This window comes from Pseudochaenichthys georgianus, chromosome 19, assembly GCF_902827115.2.
Source record: "Pseudochaenichthys georgianus chromosome 19, fPseGeo1.2, whole genome shotgun sequence".
In the NCBI taxonomy this organism is placed as follows: domain Eukaryota; kingdom Metazoa; phylum Chordata; class Actinopteri; order Perciformes; family Channichthyidae; genus Pseudochaenichthys; species Pseudochaenichthys georgianus.
In genome coordinates, this window is record NC_047521.1 from 15029900 (window position 1) to 15047256 (window position 17357).

General features: G+C 40.5%; 1 protein-coding gene across 5 annotated transcripts in view; it reads right to left on the bottom strand.

Annotated features, from left to right (window-relative positions):
* The window catches only part of ptprea (protein tyrosine phosphatase receptor type Ea), a 51458-nt gene that overhangs the window by 2734 nt on the left and 31367 nt on the right, over positions 1-17357 (bottom strand). For 3 of the 5 annotated variants that reach the window (XM_034107054.2, XM_034107055.2, XM_034107053.2), the window contains 16 exons: positions 10420-10497; positions 9768-9864; positions 9289-9362; positions 7201-7337; positions 6613-6703; positions 5279-5355; positions 4900-4936; positions 4691-4788; positions 3968-4087; positions 3514-3677; positions 3168-3303; positions 2888-3037; positions 1840-1933; positions 1539-1615; positions 1292-1426; positions 939-1064 (listed from right to left, as the gene is read on the bottom strand). In XM_034107054.2, the coding sequence (XP_033962945.1) occupies positions 939-1064; positions 1292-1426; positions 1539-1615; positions 1840-1933; positions 2888-3037; positions 3168-3303; positions 3514-3677; positions 3968-4087; positions 4691-4788; positions 4900-4936; positions 5279-5355; positions 6613-6703; positions 7201-7337; positions 9289-9362; positions 9768-9864; positions 10420-10492 (1686 nt within the window). In that variant the 5' untranslated portion in view covers positions 10493-10497. Of the gene's footprint in view, positions 1-938; positions 1065-1291; positions 1427-1538; positions 1616-1839; positions 1934-2887; positions 3038-3167; positions 3304-3513; positions 3678-3967; positions 4088-4690; positions 4789-4899; positions 4937-5278; positions 5356-6612; positions 6704-7200; positions 7338-9288; positions 9363-9473; positions 9711-9767; positions 9865-10419; positions 10498-17357 lie in introns of those variants that run through there. The other 2 variants (XM_034107056.2, XM_034107057.2) reach the window with 2 other exon arrangements.

The window sequence follows — 17357 nt, forward strand, 5'->3', positions numbered from 1 at the left end:
TGGACGGAAGAGATATCATAATACCATTTTAAATATGATTCATCAGTAGTATATGAAAGCATAATGGCAGGTGCAATGTCGGTGGAGGTTAGGTGTGCAGTAGATTAGTGCCGGGCTGATGGGTGCTGCACAGGGAGGCAGCAGTGTACTACTGAGCCTCTGAGAGGGGATGTGGGTCGAACGTAATGAAATATGAGATAGGAATCTCCCACTCAATAATCCTAAACACATCCTGCCCACCACATTTCCTCTGGCAGCCACAAGAGTTTCATAGACTCACTTTGCTTTTTGCTTAGAAGACGATTATGTTAGATCCTGTGTACGTAAACTTTATACTTTATACAACGCTTGAAGGCTAAAAGAGATAACATTATCAAATCACAACAATGCAAAGATTAGAAAGATAAAATCCCATTAATCATCTCATTATTCTCTGTGACTGTTTTGAGAGGATCATTACCAGCAGGTAAATGCTAATAGAAACATCTACAAATAAAATGTTAATAATATATCACTTAAAGAAGTACTTTTCCCTTTTTATTATACCTTTTGTAATTTCCTTTTAGAAGTTGAAGTTCTGCATTTAAAATGGTAAGTAATGCATTATTTTTAAATTGGGGTACTGACACTTTTTCTTGAGTAAATGATGAATCATTCTTTCACCCCTGGAAGTCATTATACATAATTTAATAGGAGAAAAATCATAAATGTAAAGTGGAATTTGGGATACAATCTTACTCGCTCATGGTTTATGTGTAGTTACAATTTCTCATGATGAAGATGGTTTTGCATTCCTTGAAAAAGAACGAAGGCTCAATGTGTTCGCATGAATAAATACAGAAGATTGTCTTTTATCCTGACAGGCAAATGTGTAATGAGCTGTTAACTGCCTCTTTAAAAGTAGTGTGATAGTGTGAGTTTAACTTTAATTTGCTTACCGGCACAAAGGTGAGTACCAAGTCTCGTAGACTGAAGGTGTCACATAAAGTGTCTCCCTTCAACTCTACTTTGTAATCTCCGTAGGTGATAGAGTCCTCTGCTGGCCAGTAATGGCAACATTTGTCCTGCAACGACAGACAAACAGATACAAGTGTTGATTTACTGCAAGCAATACATTTGATTTAATACATGGAATGTAAATATTCTGAAGTAGTTTTGGCTAAAAGTTTGAAAGACTGCACAAACATGAACTGAGATAAAGTACAGCTGTGTGAAAGAAGCAGGGAACAGGAACATGCTTTATGCTGCACTGCTGCTGTAGTCTGTGCTGAAGCCATTAATCACTGCTCACCTGCTCCCTCTCCTGGAGCTCCGTCAGCATTACAATGGAGTGACATTTCCATTCCCACACCATTCTCCAGAAATCCTCCACTGTGTGTGTCAGAGGGCCCTGGGTGGCGATGAAGTAGTCCTTCTGTCTATAGCCCTGAGTCAAAGCAAAACACATGCTCCTTCAGCTTCTAGAAATGCTTTTAATAGCAAAACTATCCCATTTATAAATGCAAGAAGGAAGGCATTAGGTACAAAAGAGGGCTTACATCTATAAAAGACGCGTTGACGTAATCTGTGAACTCCTGACCTCTTCTCATGGAGAGAATGACTCTGTTGAAGTCATCTGAAATGGAAGTGAATCAGGGAAGCCTTTAAAGACATTTAGAATAAAGCGACCTATAAACATCATCACAAAGTATCAAGTTCACAAAGTGGCCGAGTGGCTCTTGAATTCCACGACGTTAAGATTCCAAATATAGTGACAGACAATAACATCTGGAGGTCAAAAGTTGAAACGTGGAACAGACATCCAATCTGTTCTCTTCTATGGTTTTGTTATTTACTTACATGGAATAATTTGCAGAACTCTGTTCTTCTTCATGTTGGCAGGGAGGTTCCCTGTTCTCATGTTCTCCTTCATTATTCTCATGTTGGTCAGTTTCTGGGCACAAATGAAGCAAACGGAGTGTTACAAATCGTCTAATGTTCACTATCCTGATGCTCACAAATGACCATAGCAACATACAATTCTTAATTTGATCAAGTTTAGAGTATAAGACTTTCGAAGTACAATACATACATTTGATTCTGGCATCTTTTCTCAGTTTTTTCACAAGGCATGTTTGCAATTGTATACAGTACGTGCAAAAGGCAACACTTGGCTTTGTGTATATGTACTGTAGGTAAAGATACACTTTAATATGCACACGCAGTTGAAACGGTTCTGGGGGAGTTATTATGCCCCAAAGCTATGGAACAAAACACCTATAGACATCAGGGAAGCCTGCTCGGTCTTTACAAAAATAGAGGCTCAAAACATAATTGTACAATTTAGCTTGTTTTAGGAAGCTAACTCAATGCATTTTAACCTGTCTCCTAATTGTGTGTTCTATTTGCACTATCCTCCTTTTAATGCACAATTGTATCGTTGTACTTTTAATCTAAATGTATTTTGTATATGTCTATTCTATGCTATTTGAAGTATGTTTTTAAGTCTTTTACTGGTAACTGTATTCTGTGATATCAATTTTCTGTGAGTATTTAAAGAGATGTCTACTGTGAAGCACTTTAAACTGCAATTCTTGTATTAAAGGTGTTATTATAATCATATTATAGAATGAACATACATGAATTGTTTTAGTTTTTATTATTAAGTGCCAAGGAACTATAAAGGAGATGGAAAGTAGTGAAAGGCCGAGGCTGGAAAAATATATTTGAATAAAAAATGTAGTGTTTTATTCTGTACAGTGAATTCAATCATTTCTATAGTATAGGTTTGTATACTATGATTCAGAAGCCATTTTAAATAAAGAACTCCTGGTATTGAAGCTATTTCTGATTCTGTTGTGATTTAATGTGATCTTTAACGAACCAAACAGTAAATACATCTGTTTACCTTAAACTCTTCCTCTAGGCCGACCCGGTCACCGGTTGTGAATGTGTTGTGCAGTTTGTGCAGATGTCCTTCCAGAGACGACACGTCCAGCTCCGTGTCTCCGTAGAGGTAGTATTCAAGCAGGGCCTGGTAGATGAAGGAGTACTGCATCTGGAGAGAGAACACACAAACCGATCAACACAAACACTATGCAGAGGCACATTTCACATATGAGAATGTACTGTCAAGTATGAGTTCAATGTCATGTGGTAAAAAAAAGGGGAACTTGTTTCCAACTCACATCTGTCTGAACAAGCTGTGATCGCTGCTCTCGTATCTTAGCAACAAACCCAAACGCATCAACTTTCTGCCCTGCGTGCATCATGTCGATCATGGCGTCTATTACGATGAAGGTTCCGGTCCTCCCAACACCAGCGCTGCAGAGAAACAAAACAACATCTGTTAGTCGACAACAGCAGGTAAACAAAGGGACATCTGTGCTCGAAACATGTATTGTTATGGTCACTCAATGTTTAATTGTCTCCATAGAAACACATTGAATGATTAAAACAATTCCAGAGGAATGTAGCAAAAGCATGAATCTAGTAAACAACACTTAATGATGTATTATCTCAGCGTTCTGGTACCTGCAGTGGACCACAATAGGCCCAGAGAAGGGTGGATTGACCACCTTGACCTTTTTGAGGAACTTCAGCATGCCGATGGGGGAGAAAGGAACTCCAAAGTCGGGCCAGCTGGTGAAGTGGAGCTGGGTGACGAGCCTGGGAGTCTTAGCAGCATCGCTGGCCTGCTGCACACAGACGCAGACAGACACAGTTTACAACACCTGCACTGCAAATTTGACATCTGTGATAGGTCACATGATATATATGATAACAGTTCCTGTTGCAATTGAGACTTGACAAAAGGGACAGCTTCTTTATTTAGAAATTATAGAGAAATTCACAGCTACTACTGAAATATTCTAGTTGACTCACTATGAAAAAGGAACTGAGCTTCACACTTGTTAACGAACTTCACCCATGTTCCTGTCAATTTCCTATAAAGCACAGTTACTTCATGTCACCGCATGACACTTACATATTGAATACAGAACTTGCGGATGGTGTAGTCCACAAGAACAGTGAAGTCTTCCACTGCCACCCTCACACTCCCATAGGTCCAACAGCCCTGATCTGGCCAGTACTGGTAACACTTGTCCTGTAGAGAGAGACAGTCATGACTTAACATGTATTCAAGGAGTTTCTTTGCAAGCAAAACAATGGCATTCATAAAGCTGAGCTACACTAAAGGCTCTCGTGATTCAATTCCACAGCCAGTCAGTCTAGATCAGTATAAGTGAGAGGGGAGAAACCACTCAATATGAGACAATGCTGGGTGATTATGATAGTGCTGCATACAGTAGGACTTCATTACACATGATGTAGTCATGGATTTTAAAGTGTCCACGTGCTGATTTAAATCTTCACCAATTCTCCTCCTATTGATCTTTCTATCCTCTCTCCTTGTTCAGTGAGGGAGTTCTGGTTCACTATAAAGACTGAGCAATTAAAGCAGAACACAGAGGGGAGATTACAGGTGTGAAATTAATCATTTTTAATTAAATCCACGGTCTCACCTTTGACCATTACTAATGAAATCAATTTGGATTTTCAAATCATCTTGATGCTTCATTAATCCATACAGACAACTCTGATTTTTCGCTTGTCCCCTTCACAGGCTCGAACAATAACAAACACTGGAGCTCGTAGGACAACAGGAGAGCAGAGACACATTCAGAAAAAAAAACGCCAAATCACTTACCTCTTTCCTTTCTTTAAGATTTGTCAGCATAACAACAGTCGCTACTTTCTGCTCCCATATCATCCTCCAGAAATCTGCTACCGTGTCTTCTTTTGGACCTGTAAGACAATATGATGGTAATATTACAAGATGTATTTAGACTTTGAATTAATTATAAACATCTACATAAGTATGCATCATGTAAAGTATAAGCTCGCTATATATGTTACCTTGTGCTGCAATGAATTTTTTCTTTTCCGTGTAACCCTGTTGGAGACAAAATGAATAACAGAATGTAGAAATATGGACCAGAAAAGCTACTAATGAACCTTGAGGGGACACTGTCTCTTCAAATGCGGTTTCTATGGTAAAAGTCTAATTACTTTTAATCTCAATTTGCAAGCCAACATTAAGGAAAAGTATGACTGGGCAAACTGATTGTTGGATATGATCCAAAGTTCAGAATAAATATGAAAGTGGACCTTGCCGTGACCAACCAACCATTAATTCATAGGAAATTAGGAGGACAAATTGTTAATATGCCACAGTTATTGTTGCTATTTTGGCAAGTGAAGTTGTTTAACAGAAAAACTAAAAAGCAAAACTCACATCAATGTAAGAAGCGTTCACATAGTCCGAACAGGGATTTCCATCTAGCTGAGTCAACACCACTCTGGAATGATCATCTGTTTAGAGGGTAACAGCAGAACAACAATACTGAGTATGTAACTTAACTGATTAAACACTCTATCAGTGCACATACTGTAGCATAAAGAGCATTAAACACAATTATCGCATCCTTGCTACGAGTTAGACAAGAAGTTAGACGTCAATATGAAGCTACTTCCTCCATAAAGACTATAAATATATGGGGAAATGAGTCTCCCCTGGTTGCCTGGCATGTGCTTAAGCCGAACAAAGTGTGGCACATAAACTCCTTTGAAACAGCCAACTGATATCAGGCTACTGTAAAGATTAACAATTAAAGGTGGGGTAGGTAAGTTTCAGAAACCGGCTCGAGGGCACTAACATTTGAAAGTACACAGCCGAAAAGAATCCGCCCCTTCCTTCAGACTTCCTTACAGAGCATCTCCTCCAACACATATGAATCGGCACATGACGTCAGCATACTCGTGAAACTGGCCGCCTGTTGCTGGCGAGTCATTGAAGTACTGCTGCAATGCACGCCCAATGAGGGCACGAGATACATTTGTGCGTGCACAAGATGGAAGGCTGACAGACAGGGCGGTACTTTTTACAGTATTACGGCTTCCACAGATGACATTTTTTTATGGATTTTTTGTCAAAGCACTTAAGATATTCATTGCTATCGCGATGTTAAGAGCATTCCATGGAATATAACAAAAAGTGTATCTCGAGCCGGTTTCTGAAACTTACCTACCCCACCTTTAAGATATAACATACTTATTTGTGAAATTTCGAAGTGCTGGTGTTTTCTTTTAGCTTTTGACAGAGCCAATATAGACATTGTGTTGCGTACGCTACACATGTTTATTGCAGAAAAAAAATCAGTTTTTCAATTATCTTTTCATATTTAAAAGGGCAGTTAAGCCCGGAAATGAAAAATGCGTATTTATCAATGTAGATTTCTTTGGTGTGAACTGAACAGGTTAATGGGAAACATATGAATGTTTTGGTGTACATTGACTCTATAAGGATCAGAATGTTGCAGTGTGTTGCAATGAATGCATAATGAGAGAAAGATAAGTGATAGGAAGTGCAACTGTAAAAAAGGAAGAATGTTGGTGAAACAACCAGGGCGAGGTTTTTCATAGTGAATAACAGATGAGCTGATGGGGAGGATCTGCTCTATCTGAACTGTGAGAAGAAAAAAAACCTCAAAGACATGTGCACACAGGCAGGAAACTGTGAGCTCTGGGTGTGAGTCGAGTGAAGTTCTGCAGAACAGAAAGTGAACTCACAAGGAAGGATGTTGGGGTATCTGTTCTTCTCCTTGTTTTCGTCCTTGTTCGCCTCCTCATACGTCCCTTGGGCATTCCCCCCAGGCAAGGACTGCATAAGAAAATCACAGTTAGATTCTACACAACCTCCCATAATGACATGTAACTACTCGCGGCCCGGTGCATTGTGTTCTGCTGTACGTAAAGCTTTGTTCAGCCTCGATGTAGGCACTTCCTCTGCTACCTACAGTAAACATTCCCATATTAAATGCAGAGAACTTCAACTTCCTCTGTCTGTACTGACACACTGTCTGGATAAGAGCATACTTTAAATGTGTTACATGAACCATGAGTCATACTGTAAGCTTTACTCATAGTCATAGCCATAAATAACCAAATAGGGTATTTATTGTATGCGTGTATATGTGTATAGTATTTGTCATGGACACTGTGACACATGTAACTCCAGTAGTTTTCCTGAATACAAATTAAATGCATGTCTGCATTTTTTGCCTCCTCATGAACAATCATCGCAATTGTGGGAAACCCGCCAACTCTGTCTTTTCACATTATTTTGTGACCGTCAGGAGGAGAAAGGAGGATGCTTACATTGTACTCCTCCCTGAAGAGCTTCCCATCGTCGGCGGAGCGGACCCTGTTCTCGTCCTCCAGGTGCTCCACTGGGATGGGGAAGTAGGTCTTGGAGGCTGAGGGGGATCTGGGCAGAAGGACCACCGTCTGTTGCTCTGTGGGGAGAAAAGTATGTGGGTTAATGATCTCTAGTGGACTCAGATTTGAAGAATAATTTGTTGAAATATTTGTTTTTTTTAAGAAAATAATGTTATTTTAATTTTTTATTAAAAGATCTATAACAGGATTTGGGTTAAATTAGACCAATGGTTCACAACTAAATGTACCTATAAAGCACTGTCAGCTGAAAACATCACCATTGATTGATATTTAACTACTGATTATTTGATTGTTAAGAATGTCTGCATTCAGCGGTCAGTGTTTAGCTTGTTTCAATTTTTATTTCCATAACTTTGAGTGGCAGAATTATATTTGAACCATTAATTTCCAAAAAATAGCTAAAAAGTTAAACAATTCATTCATTACTTTGAAATAAATGTTTTAAATTGTTTGAATTCTTTTTTTTTCTTCAGATTATGCTATTGTAATATAATTAAATGTTGCATCTTTATTCTCATTTTAATTGAAAAATATATAAATGTAATATTTGCAAGGATCTTTACCAAAAAGAGATTGTTTCTCATGTCTGTAGAATATAATTTGTAGGCCGGAACACAATATTTAATTAAAAATAATATTATGACACAAATTTGCTCTGATTTCAAATTGTATGACATGTTTGCATGTGTGCCAACAAATTGATCATTTCAAAAGAGGAGTGTGAGTATTCGAAGATCACCAAAAACATCAACAGTTGTTAGAGAATCAAAGCACCCCCCAGAGAGAAGCCACTTGTTTCTGAATAAAACCTCTCCAAAGAACCCGACTAAGCATTCAGTTAGCACTCATAATTTAGAAAATAGATGTTGAAAAAAGTACTGCGAGAGTGTTAGTAACACGAGGCCTCTGATACCGCCACCCTGTATACCTGACCTGGTGGCACAGTGGTGTATAACGACTCAGAACTGTATCCAAACTCTAAAACACAACACATGTCACATCAGTCATAAAGGCAACACACAAACAATACCGTCATTTAACATCATGTTTCCTTAAACATCAGAACCACCTTACAACAGAAATTGTAAACATTTTCATCTACTTCCTGACATTATTCAAATGTTCACTTCATGTAATTGTTAGTCTATATATCTATGTCTGTCTGAACATATTCTGTAGTGATTCCCCAGCACGGAAAACTCATAAAGTGAACATTAAATATAACGTCACTCTCATATGACCATGTGTCATGTTTGCAATCATAGTAATAAGCAGCTTGGCTAATACCTTGACATGTACTCAGTGTTTGTAACAGCTACTTCTAGGTGTGTGTGTGTGTGTGTGTGTGTGTGTGTGTGTGTGTGTGTGTGTGTGTGTGTGTGTGTGTGTGTGTGTGTGTGTGTGTGTGTGTGTGTGTGTGTGTGTGTGTGTGTGTGTGTGTGTGTGTGTGTGTGTGTGTGTGTGTGTGTGTGTGTGTGTGTGTGTGTGGCGTGTATTCCAGCCATATATCCTCGCTACATTCCTATCTGCAGAGAATACAACCCCTCTGAACTTTCTATTGTAATTGTCAGATAAGAAAATACTTCCTAAAGAACACTCGCAGCTCCTCAAGACCAGTCGTTTCCTGTGAGGCCCGAAAGCTGTAAGCATATTTCACACAGCTCATAATTTAATTTCAACAATGCAGCCTCAAAGCCAACATCTTCTGTGATCTTTGCACCTCTAACTGTGTATACTTATGTTCTATGCAGTGTAAAAAAGGCTGTGAAAAGTAGTGAAGATGACGCCGAATTGTTTGTCACATTTACCACAGGAAGTACACAACCACAAAGCTGTGGGGGGACAACCTGCATCTGCAGTTACAAACATAAAAATAGTGCCTGCTTGCTTCTGTATTAACCTATGCTGCGTGTTTCAGTAGATCTACTTTAAGCTCCAACCATGCTTTTTTCCTGACAGCCTGTTGCTTTCACAATCTCCTTCACACAGTCTTATCTACAACGTTACCTTGTTCCTCCAGGATGCCATTTGGTATCTTCTTGTCAACTGTTGTGACGACTGCTTTTCTCTGGTTCTTCACCCTGCCAATAAATAAATGCAATACAATGAGAAGTAAGTTCAACTCAAAGGAATCAGACCTCCCAACATTACAAATGAAATAGGTAGCCATCAAACAAATCTATACATCCTACCATCTAAAACTTGAAAAGCCACTCTTTCTCATTAGCAGATTGACGGTTCTCTATTCCGAATGTGATACAGAATTTGTTCTTGGTGTTCTTCTGTTGCCTGTCTAGGTCTGCTGTCAGAGCCTGCTCTCCTCTCACTAAGCATGACAGGGAGTCAGCTAGCAGCCCTTCCTGACTGGGCTCCGCCTCGATGACTAAAGGAGGAAGTGTTTGTCACCCTGAGCTCTGCCCCCGAGCCTGGCTCACAGCCAGTCAGCGAGGCCCAGAGAGGGGGGTGAGGTGAGTGGGAGACTTTACCTGAGGAAGTACCAGGCCAGCAGCGCGATGATGAGCAGCAGCAGGGACAGGACCAGCACGGTGGGGAGGACATGTTGGCTGGGGGATGTAAAGTCTTCTGAGGAAGGAGAGGCAGAGGGTCAGGGAGCAGCGTCAACAAAGAAGAAGGAAGAGGGAGCAAGGCCCGGCATCATAAATGTGTGTTTCTGTGTAGCTGCAGTCATGGGTTTGAGCCATGTGTGTATCGTATTAACTGATCAAACAAAATCAATACTTGGCACCTCCCAGTGTTCTCTTCTGGACGCAGGCCTGATTTAATAACTGGCCTCTGCAGTATTTTGTCTACAGAGATAAGTATCAGCTCATTTTGTCCTGGCGGTATGTCTGCCTGACAGAAAATGAGAGGCTCTTAGAATAGAGAATCAGCCAAGAGTCACAGCCACACAGCCAGCTATTAGCTGTGTTTACAAAGACGCACAATAAGCCGTAAATTATGGTCCAGGGCTGCTGAAGTTCATTGTGACCCGGTAATTATTAAGGCTCTAGAAAGGGCTATTATTAAGCAATGCGTGTGCTGAGGAAGTCTGAAGAAGATGCCTGCAGTGGACACTAATTTGATTTAGTTGGTACCTCAAATGTCTCAGTCTCACATGTCTCCTGTTATTGTTCTTACCTTGTGTATGGTTGCCATTGCCAGTGGAATTAGATGATGTTGTGGTTGCCACCAAAAACAGAAGTGGGACCATTGTGACTGCAGGAAAACAAAATTAAATTGGATATTAAATGTAGTGATTGCAACGTTAAGCCTTGTGAGAACACAGCTGCTGGATAATAAAACCATGTCGGGAGCACTAACTCTATTGACCGATCTGAGGCATATTTCTTAATGCATGACTGTTGCGTTCAGGAATGTGCTCATCGGTGCAAAGTTCATGGAGACACAATGGAACAGCACACTCATATCCTGGTCATTTATTAGTCCCGTCATAAAGCACACAGTGTAATGCCTAACATGTCCATGAGGAGGCACACTCCACCAATATTTGATCAAACAAGGCTTGCCATGATAACATGCTCACCAACCCATTGAGAAAAACATTCCAAAGGATAATAGGCCAAGGAAACATCGATTTTTCCATTTCTAAATAAATAAATATTCAAAGAAATCACGTGTCCTTCATTCATACCCAATGCTGCTACTTACTCCTCTGATAAAGGCATGCTTTGATCAGTGCATTATCAGAATGAGACTGATAACACTGTTTTCCTTCAGCTGTTTTCCGTGGCAATGCTGACATGTGGGATTTCCAGGATATAGCATGAGTAGGGTCTTAATGTGCTATACCTTAGAAACCACAACACACACACACACACACACACACACACACACACACACACACACACACACACACACACACACACACACACACACACACACACACACACACACACACACACACACACACACACACACACACACACACACACACACACACACACACACACACACACACACACACACACACACACACCAGGGTGTCAGCTGATGTCGAGTGGCTAAGCCGATCCACGATCTGGATGTATCAGATCGTGGTGAGCAAGGTCTAGAATCAGGCTGCCCGAGGCTTAACACCTACACCCTCATGCTCTGCTCTTTGCCACCTCCCCCCTCACTTTTTGATGTCCTTCCCCCAACACACGCACACGCGCACATGCACGGTCGCAGCAGCACCATCAGCTCCATGAGTGACATTCGTAAGTCTGAATGAATCTGATCATCCCTTCATTCTTCTTCCAGTAGACAAATGCAGAGGAGGGGGGATAAAAGACCATCTTCGATCGATTATTGTGTTTGAGCATTCAGAATAGGTTTCCCATCACATTGATTTGAGCTCCTCCTTTCTTCTGAAATCTAAGGTTGGGAACCAGTAAGCATTGAGATGCTTGCAGTTCTTTTTATTTCCCAAAAGTTCAGAGAATCTAAGTGCAGAGCTGCACCTCCCCATAAAGAGAGCAGGGTGTGCATTTTCTCCCCAAGGCTGCAGGTGTGTGTGTGTGTGTGTGTGTGTGTGTGTGTGTGTGTGTGTGTGTGTGTGTGTGTGTGTGTGTGTGTGTGTGTGTGTGTGTGTGTGTGTGTGTGTGTGTGTGTGTGTGTGTGTGTGTGTGTGTGTGTGTGTGTGGTGCTCTGCAGCTGCAGTGAAATGAAAGCTAAGGCCAAGTGCATAGTGAATGAAGACACTGTGCTGAAGCCTCCACGCTGTGCCGCAGTGTCCTGTAATGTGTCCAGGCAGGACACCGGAGGAATGTGGGGGCAGCGGAGCAGAGACACTGACTGCAGCAGGGAGAGAGGGAGCAGAAGGTCCGGGTCAATAATATTTCCTGGGGCGATTAATAAACCCTGACATGTCTCTCCGTTCCACGGGGAAGACTGATGAGATCATTCTAATGAGAGAAGAGGGGAGAGGAGGAGCATGCTGCCCCCTTCTCCAGCTCTCCTCCCTCTTTATCTCCCATCTTTAAGGCTCTCTCTGCAAATGTCACACGCCTGGATGAGGGGGAGGCTATTGACCTAGTACAGTGTGGGAATCCTTAGGGTAGGGCTGTGTGTATAAGACTTGAGGTTTTGTGATGTGGAAATTCACTCAAGTAGCCGTATGGGACTTTCCGCTACACAAGCTGCGAGGAATTTGATTACTGTGTCTGTTTGTTTATTTGCGTGTATGATGGTTCAACAGGGACAGCCGGCAGAGCGCTCATAGCTAGCCCCAAGGCTGTGTCTTGTAGAATAGTGCTACTGCGTCCCCTAGTTCCTGGCTCCCTGTTTCCCCACCATCACCTCTGGAGATATCACCCAGTCACGCCTCAGCGTGGCTTCAAATGCACCCTTGGGACCCGAGGCTGTACGCCCCGTGCTCTAAAGTTGTTCCCATCTAGTCATTACAGTGGTCTCCAGCCTGACCTTTTTAACATCTCTCAGGAGATCGCCAACTTCCTTTCCTCCGTCTTTGTGGGGAAATGTCCCTCATGTAACTATAAATATCACCGCCTCCTATTCCTCGGGGTATATAATGTGTTTTTCTCTATTTCTCCTTGCTCAGCAGAAAGTCTCAAATTAGACTATTAGTATAAGTCATCACTTATCTTGGGTCAGACTCTTGGTAACAGCTATCATCACATAGTACGTGCTGTCATCTGTGTATTGTCCTCCCTTTAGCACTCAGCAGCTGGCCACCAACCGTTAGCCATAATGAAAATAGGTCATGAGAGATGTCAGCTAAAGGGAAGTTCTAATGCGTCCTTATTTTCTGATAGGACACATTTGCAAGTAGCCTAGGGGAAGGGTATTGTCCTGGCCAGCTAGACAGTTTTTTCAGGGGTATGCGTGTCACCAGTTACTTTGTATAGTATTCGCTGTGTCACATGCTGTATGAGTATCGTCCTCAGCTGCAGAATTGGAGGCTTTATTCACAGGAACACCTGCACTTTAAATACAATGTATTAAGTAGAACACTAAAGCTTGGCGTAAGAGGCGTGTGGCGCAGTGGATAGAGTGGATAGAGCCTTGGTGTTGGGATCAGGGGAGCACAGGTTCGAACCCCACTGCAGTCAGCATGTCGTTGTGTCCCTGGGCAAGACACTTCACCCCAAATTGCTCCTGTGGGGATTGCCCACAGTATTGAGTATGTAAGTCGCTTTGGATAAAAGCGTCTAACAAGAAACATGTAATGTAATGTAACAATAGGAATTATTTTTAACTTAGCTTAAACTACTGCAGAATTACAAAATGACGTGGCTGAGCTAAGGTAGGGGTCTATTTCACTTACAGTATTGGATTGCAATGTAATTAATAAGATGGTATCTTTTTACAAAATGATGCTGTCCAAATTACATACTATTTTATTTTATATATATACCCTTAATAGTCCCAAAGAGTGGAAATGTACATTCTGCATTTGACACATCCTAGTGTTAGGAGCAGTGGGCTACCATTATGTTATTAGGGATCAAGATTTCAACTATAGTAAAACAAATAAAAAATTATAAGAGAAATATTATGATGTTGAAATGCATTGATGGATAAACAGTAGAACCGACAGTTTGTACCTCAAAGTACAACTGAAATCAAATCACATGTATTCTAATGCTACTCTGCTATATCCGGTAATATAGGTAAATACTTTGTCAGACCACAAAAGGGTGAAAGTCATATGTTTTGGACTCAAGATCAGCGACTTGTAATCAAAAACAATACATTTCCAAATTGAACCATGTTTTGATCAAATATCTTTGTGTCTCTTGATATATTCACAAAGTAAAAGCTAGACAACAGCCTTCCTCACATCACAACAAAAGCCACTGACAACACCCATTAGCTAAATATGTCCACTATTTATATAACTACATCTCTAAGGCATTGTGGTAGACAGCAATGGGACCGGAAGAAAAAAGACATAATACCTTCAAATATAAATATGTATGATGCTTTTTTGCCATACCATATAAAGTATCACCTAACCAAGAACACATCCTGTATGACCACACCTCAGCCCCTGCCATGTGTTCAGAGATCTCCAGCACCTGGTCTGCAGTGTATGACTCATGTATGATTACACCCTGCCATCTCTGAATACCTGCAACCTGACAGCATGTAAACAAAGATGTGGACACTAACACATATATCACACAATGCATATAGAGGCAAACAGAGAATACAAGCAGGCCTCTCTTTGCTTCTTTATCCTCGCTCCTAACATGAAATTGGCAGTTGGGGACTCGTTTATAGTCCCAAACCAGAAAGCTGATAAATGTTCTTCCCTGACAGTGTTTTGTTTTTGAGGATAAGCTATCCCTCCCTGCGGTCTCGTATTTTCCTCGTGGTGTAATTCCCTGCTCTGTCATTCTTTCAGTCTGGGTTCAAAGTGACATAATGATATCCCTGCAGTTCTTCTCCGTTGTCTCCCTAATTAGCCCCGAAAACCTTACCATCTGAAAGCACAAGCTTGTTACAATTAAAAGATAAGACGGATACATTGTCTGTCTTTGCCTTTGACAGGACGAATGGTGTTCTCTGGCATGGAGTCTTCTCGCAGACAGAGCACTGTCAGTTCCACTGACTGTGGTTTCTCTGGGCACAGAGTCGCTCTGTCTCTTCAAATACATCAGCTGGGGAATTTAGAAAATGGTTGGTGGGTGTAGTGATGTGGCAGGGTGAACAGGCAGGCAGTAGGTACATTGTGTCCTCTCAGGAAAACACTGCCAGACTATTTATCCTTTAGGCAACACAGTTTTATTTTTATAACTGAAACCTGTCAGTTTATTAAAGGAAAAACAGCCCCTAACCTTAAGCCTTCTTCTCGTTTCTCACCGCTGTGTTCAAAACATGTTGTCAACCTTTTGTCCTGCTCAAAACTGATCAAGTGTTTAGAAAGCATAATTAGACATGCATTAGTTGTAAATGTGATGTAGTTGAAATAGTAAACTAATTGGGAATAATATAAGTTTCATTTTTGCAGAGGATTATATATGACAATACCACTGTCATATCAGTACGTTAGTCTGAAGCTACTGTATAGCAAGGAGACTGTTAGCTTGGCTTAGCAATACATGCGAAACAAGGTGAAAACTATTTGCTTTAAAAACTACGCTAATGCTCTCCCATACTATAAGCATATAAGCAGAATAAGCATTTTTTTAAATTGGCGATCAGAGATCAGCCTATGCCAGATCAGTAACAGTATAGCCAGGGAGTAATAAGACATTACTGTTATTGTTTTAAACAGTAGGTATATTTCAATGTTATCCAATTTTTTCATATTAAAATATCAAAAATGAGGATCAACCCTAAATACTTTAGGTACACCACTGATTCTCCTAAATGATAATACAGAAACATAAACAGCCCATTTAACATCAAGTGCATAGACCTTACTTACAACACGTGGTTGTGGGCGAGAGCATCAGTTTTGTCCAGAATGTATCATGAATGTAAGCCTGGCTTATCTCAGGTTCAACACACTCATCTTCACTTTCTTTGTCTACTTCTCACACTGCAGGGCTACCACAGAGTGTGCAAAACAGAGGAAACGTATTTACAGAGGGTGTGTGTGTGTGTGTGTGTGTGTGTGTGTGTGTGTGTGTGTGTGTGTGTGTGTGTGTGTGTGTGTGTGTGTGTGTGTGTGTGTGTGTGTGTGTGTGTGTGTGTGTGTGTGGCATGCCATGTACAGTCATAATGTGCCTTCTCTTTGTATTATACATGTATTTTACGTGGTTAGTCATATTTATTTAACTGTACATAACTTTTAAAGAAATGACCAAAATCAATAAAAGGTGTTCGCATTGCATTATGGGACGTATAGGATTTGATGCATTTTGCAGCATTACCCATTTTATGGACTCTAATACGGCATTGATTTTGACCATCATTTTTTAAATACGTCTCCTCTGAATGCTTAACTTTCTTCAATGCAGTATGAAATCAAAAGGACTATGAATGTTATGCGTTTGTATATCTCATGTAAAGGACATCAAGAACACCTCCAGGGTAAAGTATTTTATCACCCAGTTTAGACCTGAACTACAAGTTCTGGTTTCTATTTCAGAACGCCGTCCTCATATATTGCAGCTTGTCTCTGTCGCCGGGCTCTCTGCCTTTGGGAGCTGCAGAGAGTAGACCTGGGTCGGGTTAGCTATATAAAGGAGAGTGAACTACATTCACAGACTTCACTGAGGTGGGGTGTCCATCTGCTCACACAGATGCACAACTGCCTCTCATGCAATGTAACCTAGTTGGGCAAGGTTAGCAGTGTTGCTCTGTTTAAACTCATTCACCTATTCCTGCAGATATCATCCAAATGCAGACTGTATCACAATGTAGTCCATGCGAATATGTTTTAGATTGAAATAAAACTACTGGGACAAATTGTCTCCACTTGTAATGTAGACTATTTAATATATTTTTTACTAAAAAAGGCACGCTGTGGAAAATGTACATTTGTTTTATTATTTACATCACATCTAACATCACTGTATTTCACAATGTGTTCCCATGGTAACCTGGCTAGCAGTACTGCCACCAACGTGGCATCTGTGAGATGTCGAACTAGGGGTGGGCGATATTAAAAAATATATTATCACGATATTTTTCAAGCAGTATCACGATCGACGATATATATCACGATATTTTTTCATGTCGGTTATTATGGTTATTTTTCAAGTTACTTAACAGTACAAGCACCTACAAGGTGACAGAAACTAAAACAAAAAAGAGTAACAGACCAAAATAGCATTTCAAGCTGGTTTTATTTCTGAAATGAATCCCTGAATGAACAATTCAACATTTTGATATGGCTTCAAGGCACAGTTTCTCAGTATAAAAATGAACTTTCTGAGGTAGCACTAGCAGTGAACATCAATAAACATGAAAAGGAGGGTAAAACATAACTAAGTAAAACATAAAACATCAATGAGAAAAAATCAGTGCCAAACAATTAAAATGTAAACTTTAGACAGTTTATTTTTTTTATAGTTTATTTTTTCAATTTTTTCAATTTTTTTTATCACGATAGATACGATATCTCTGAAAAAGCATATCGTGGAGACCTAATATCGTCA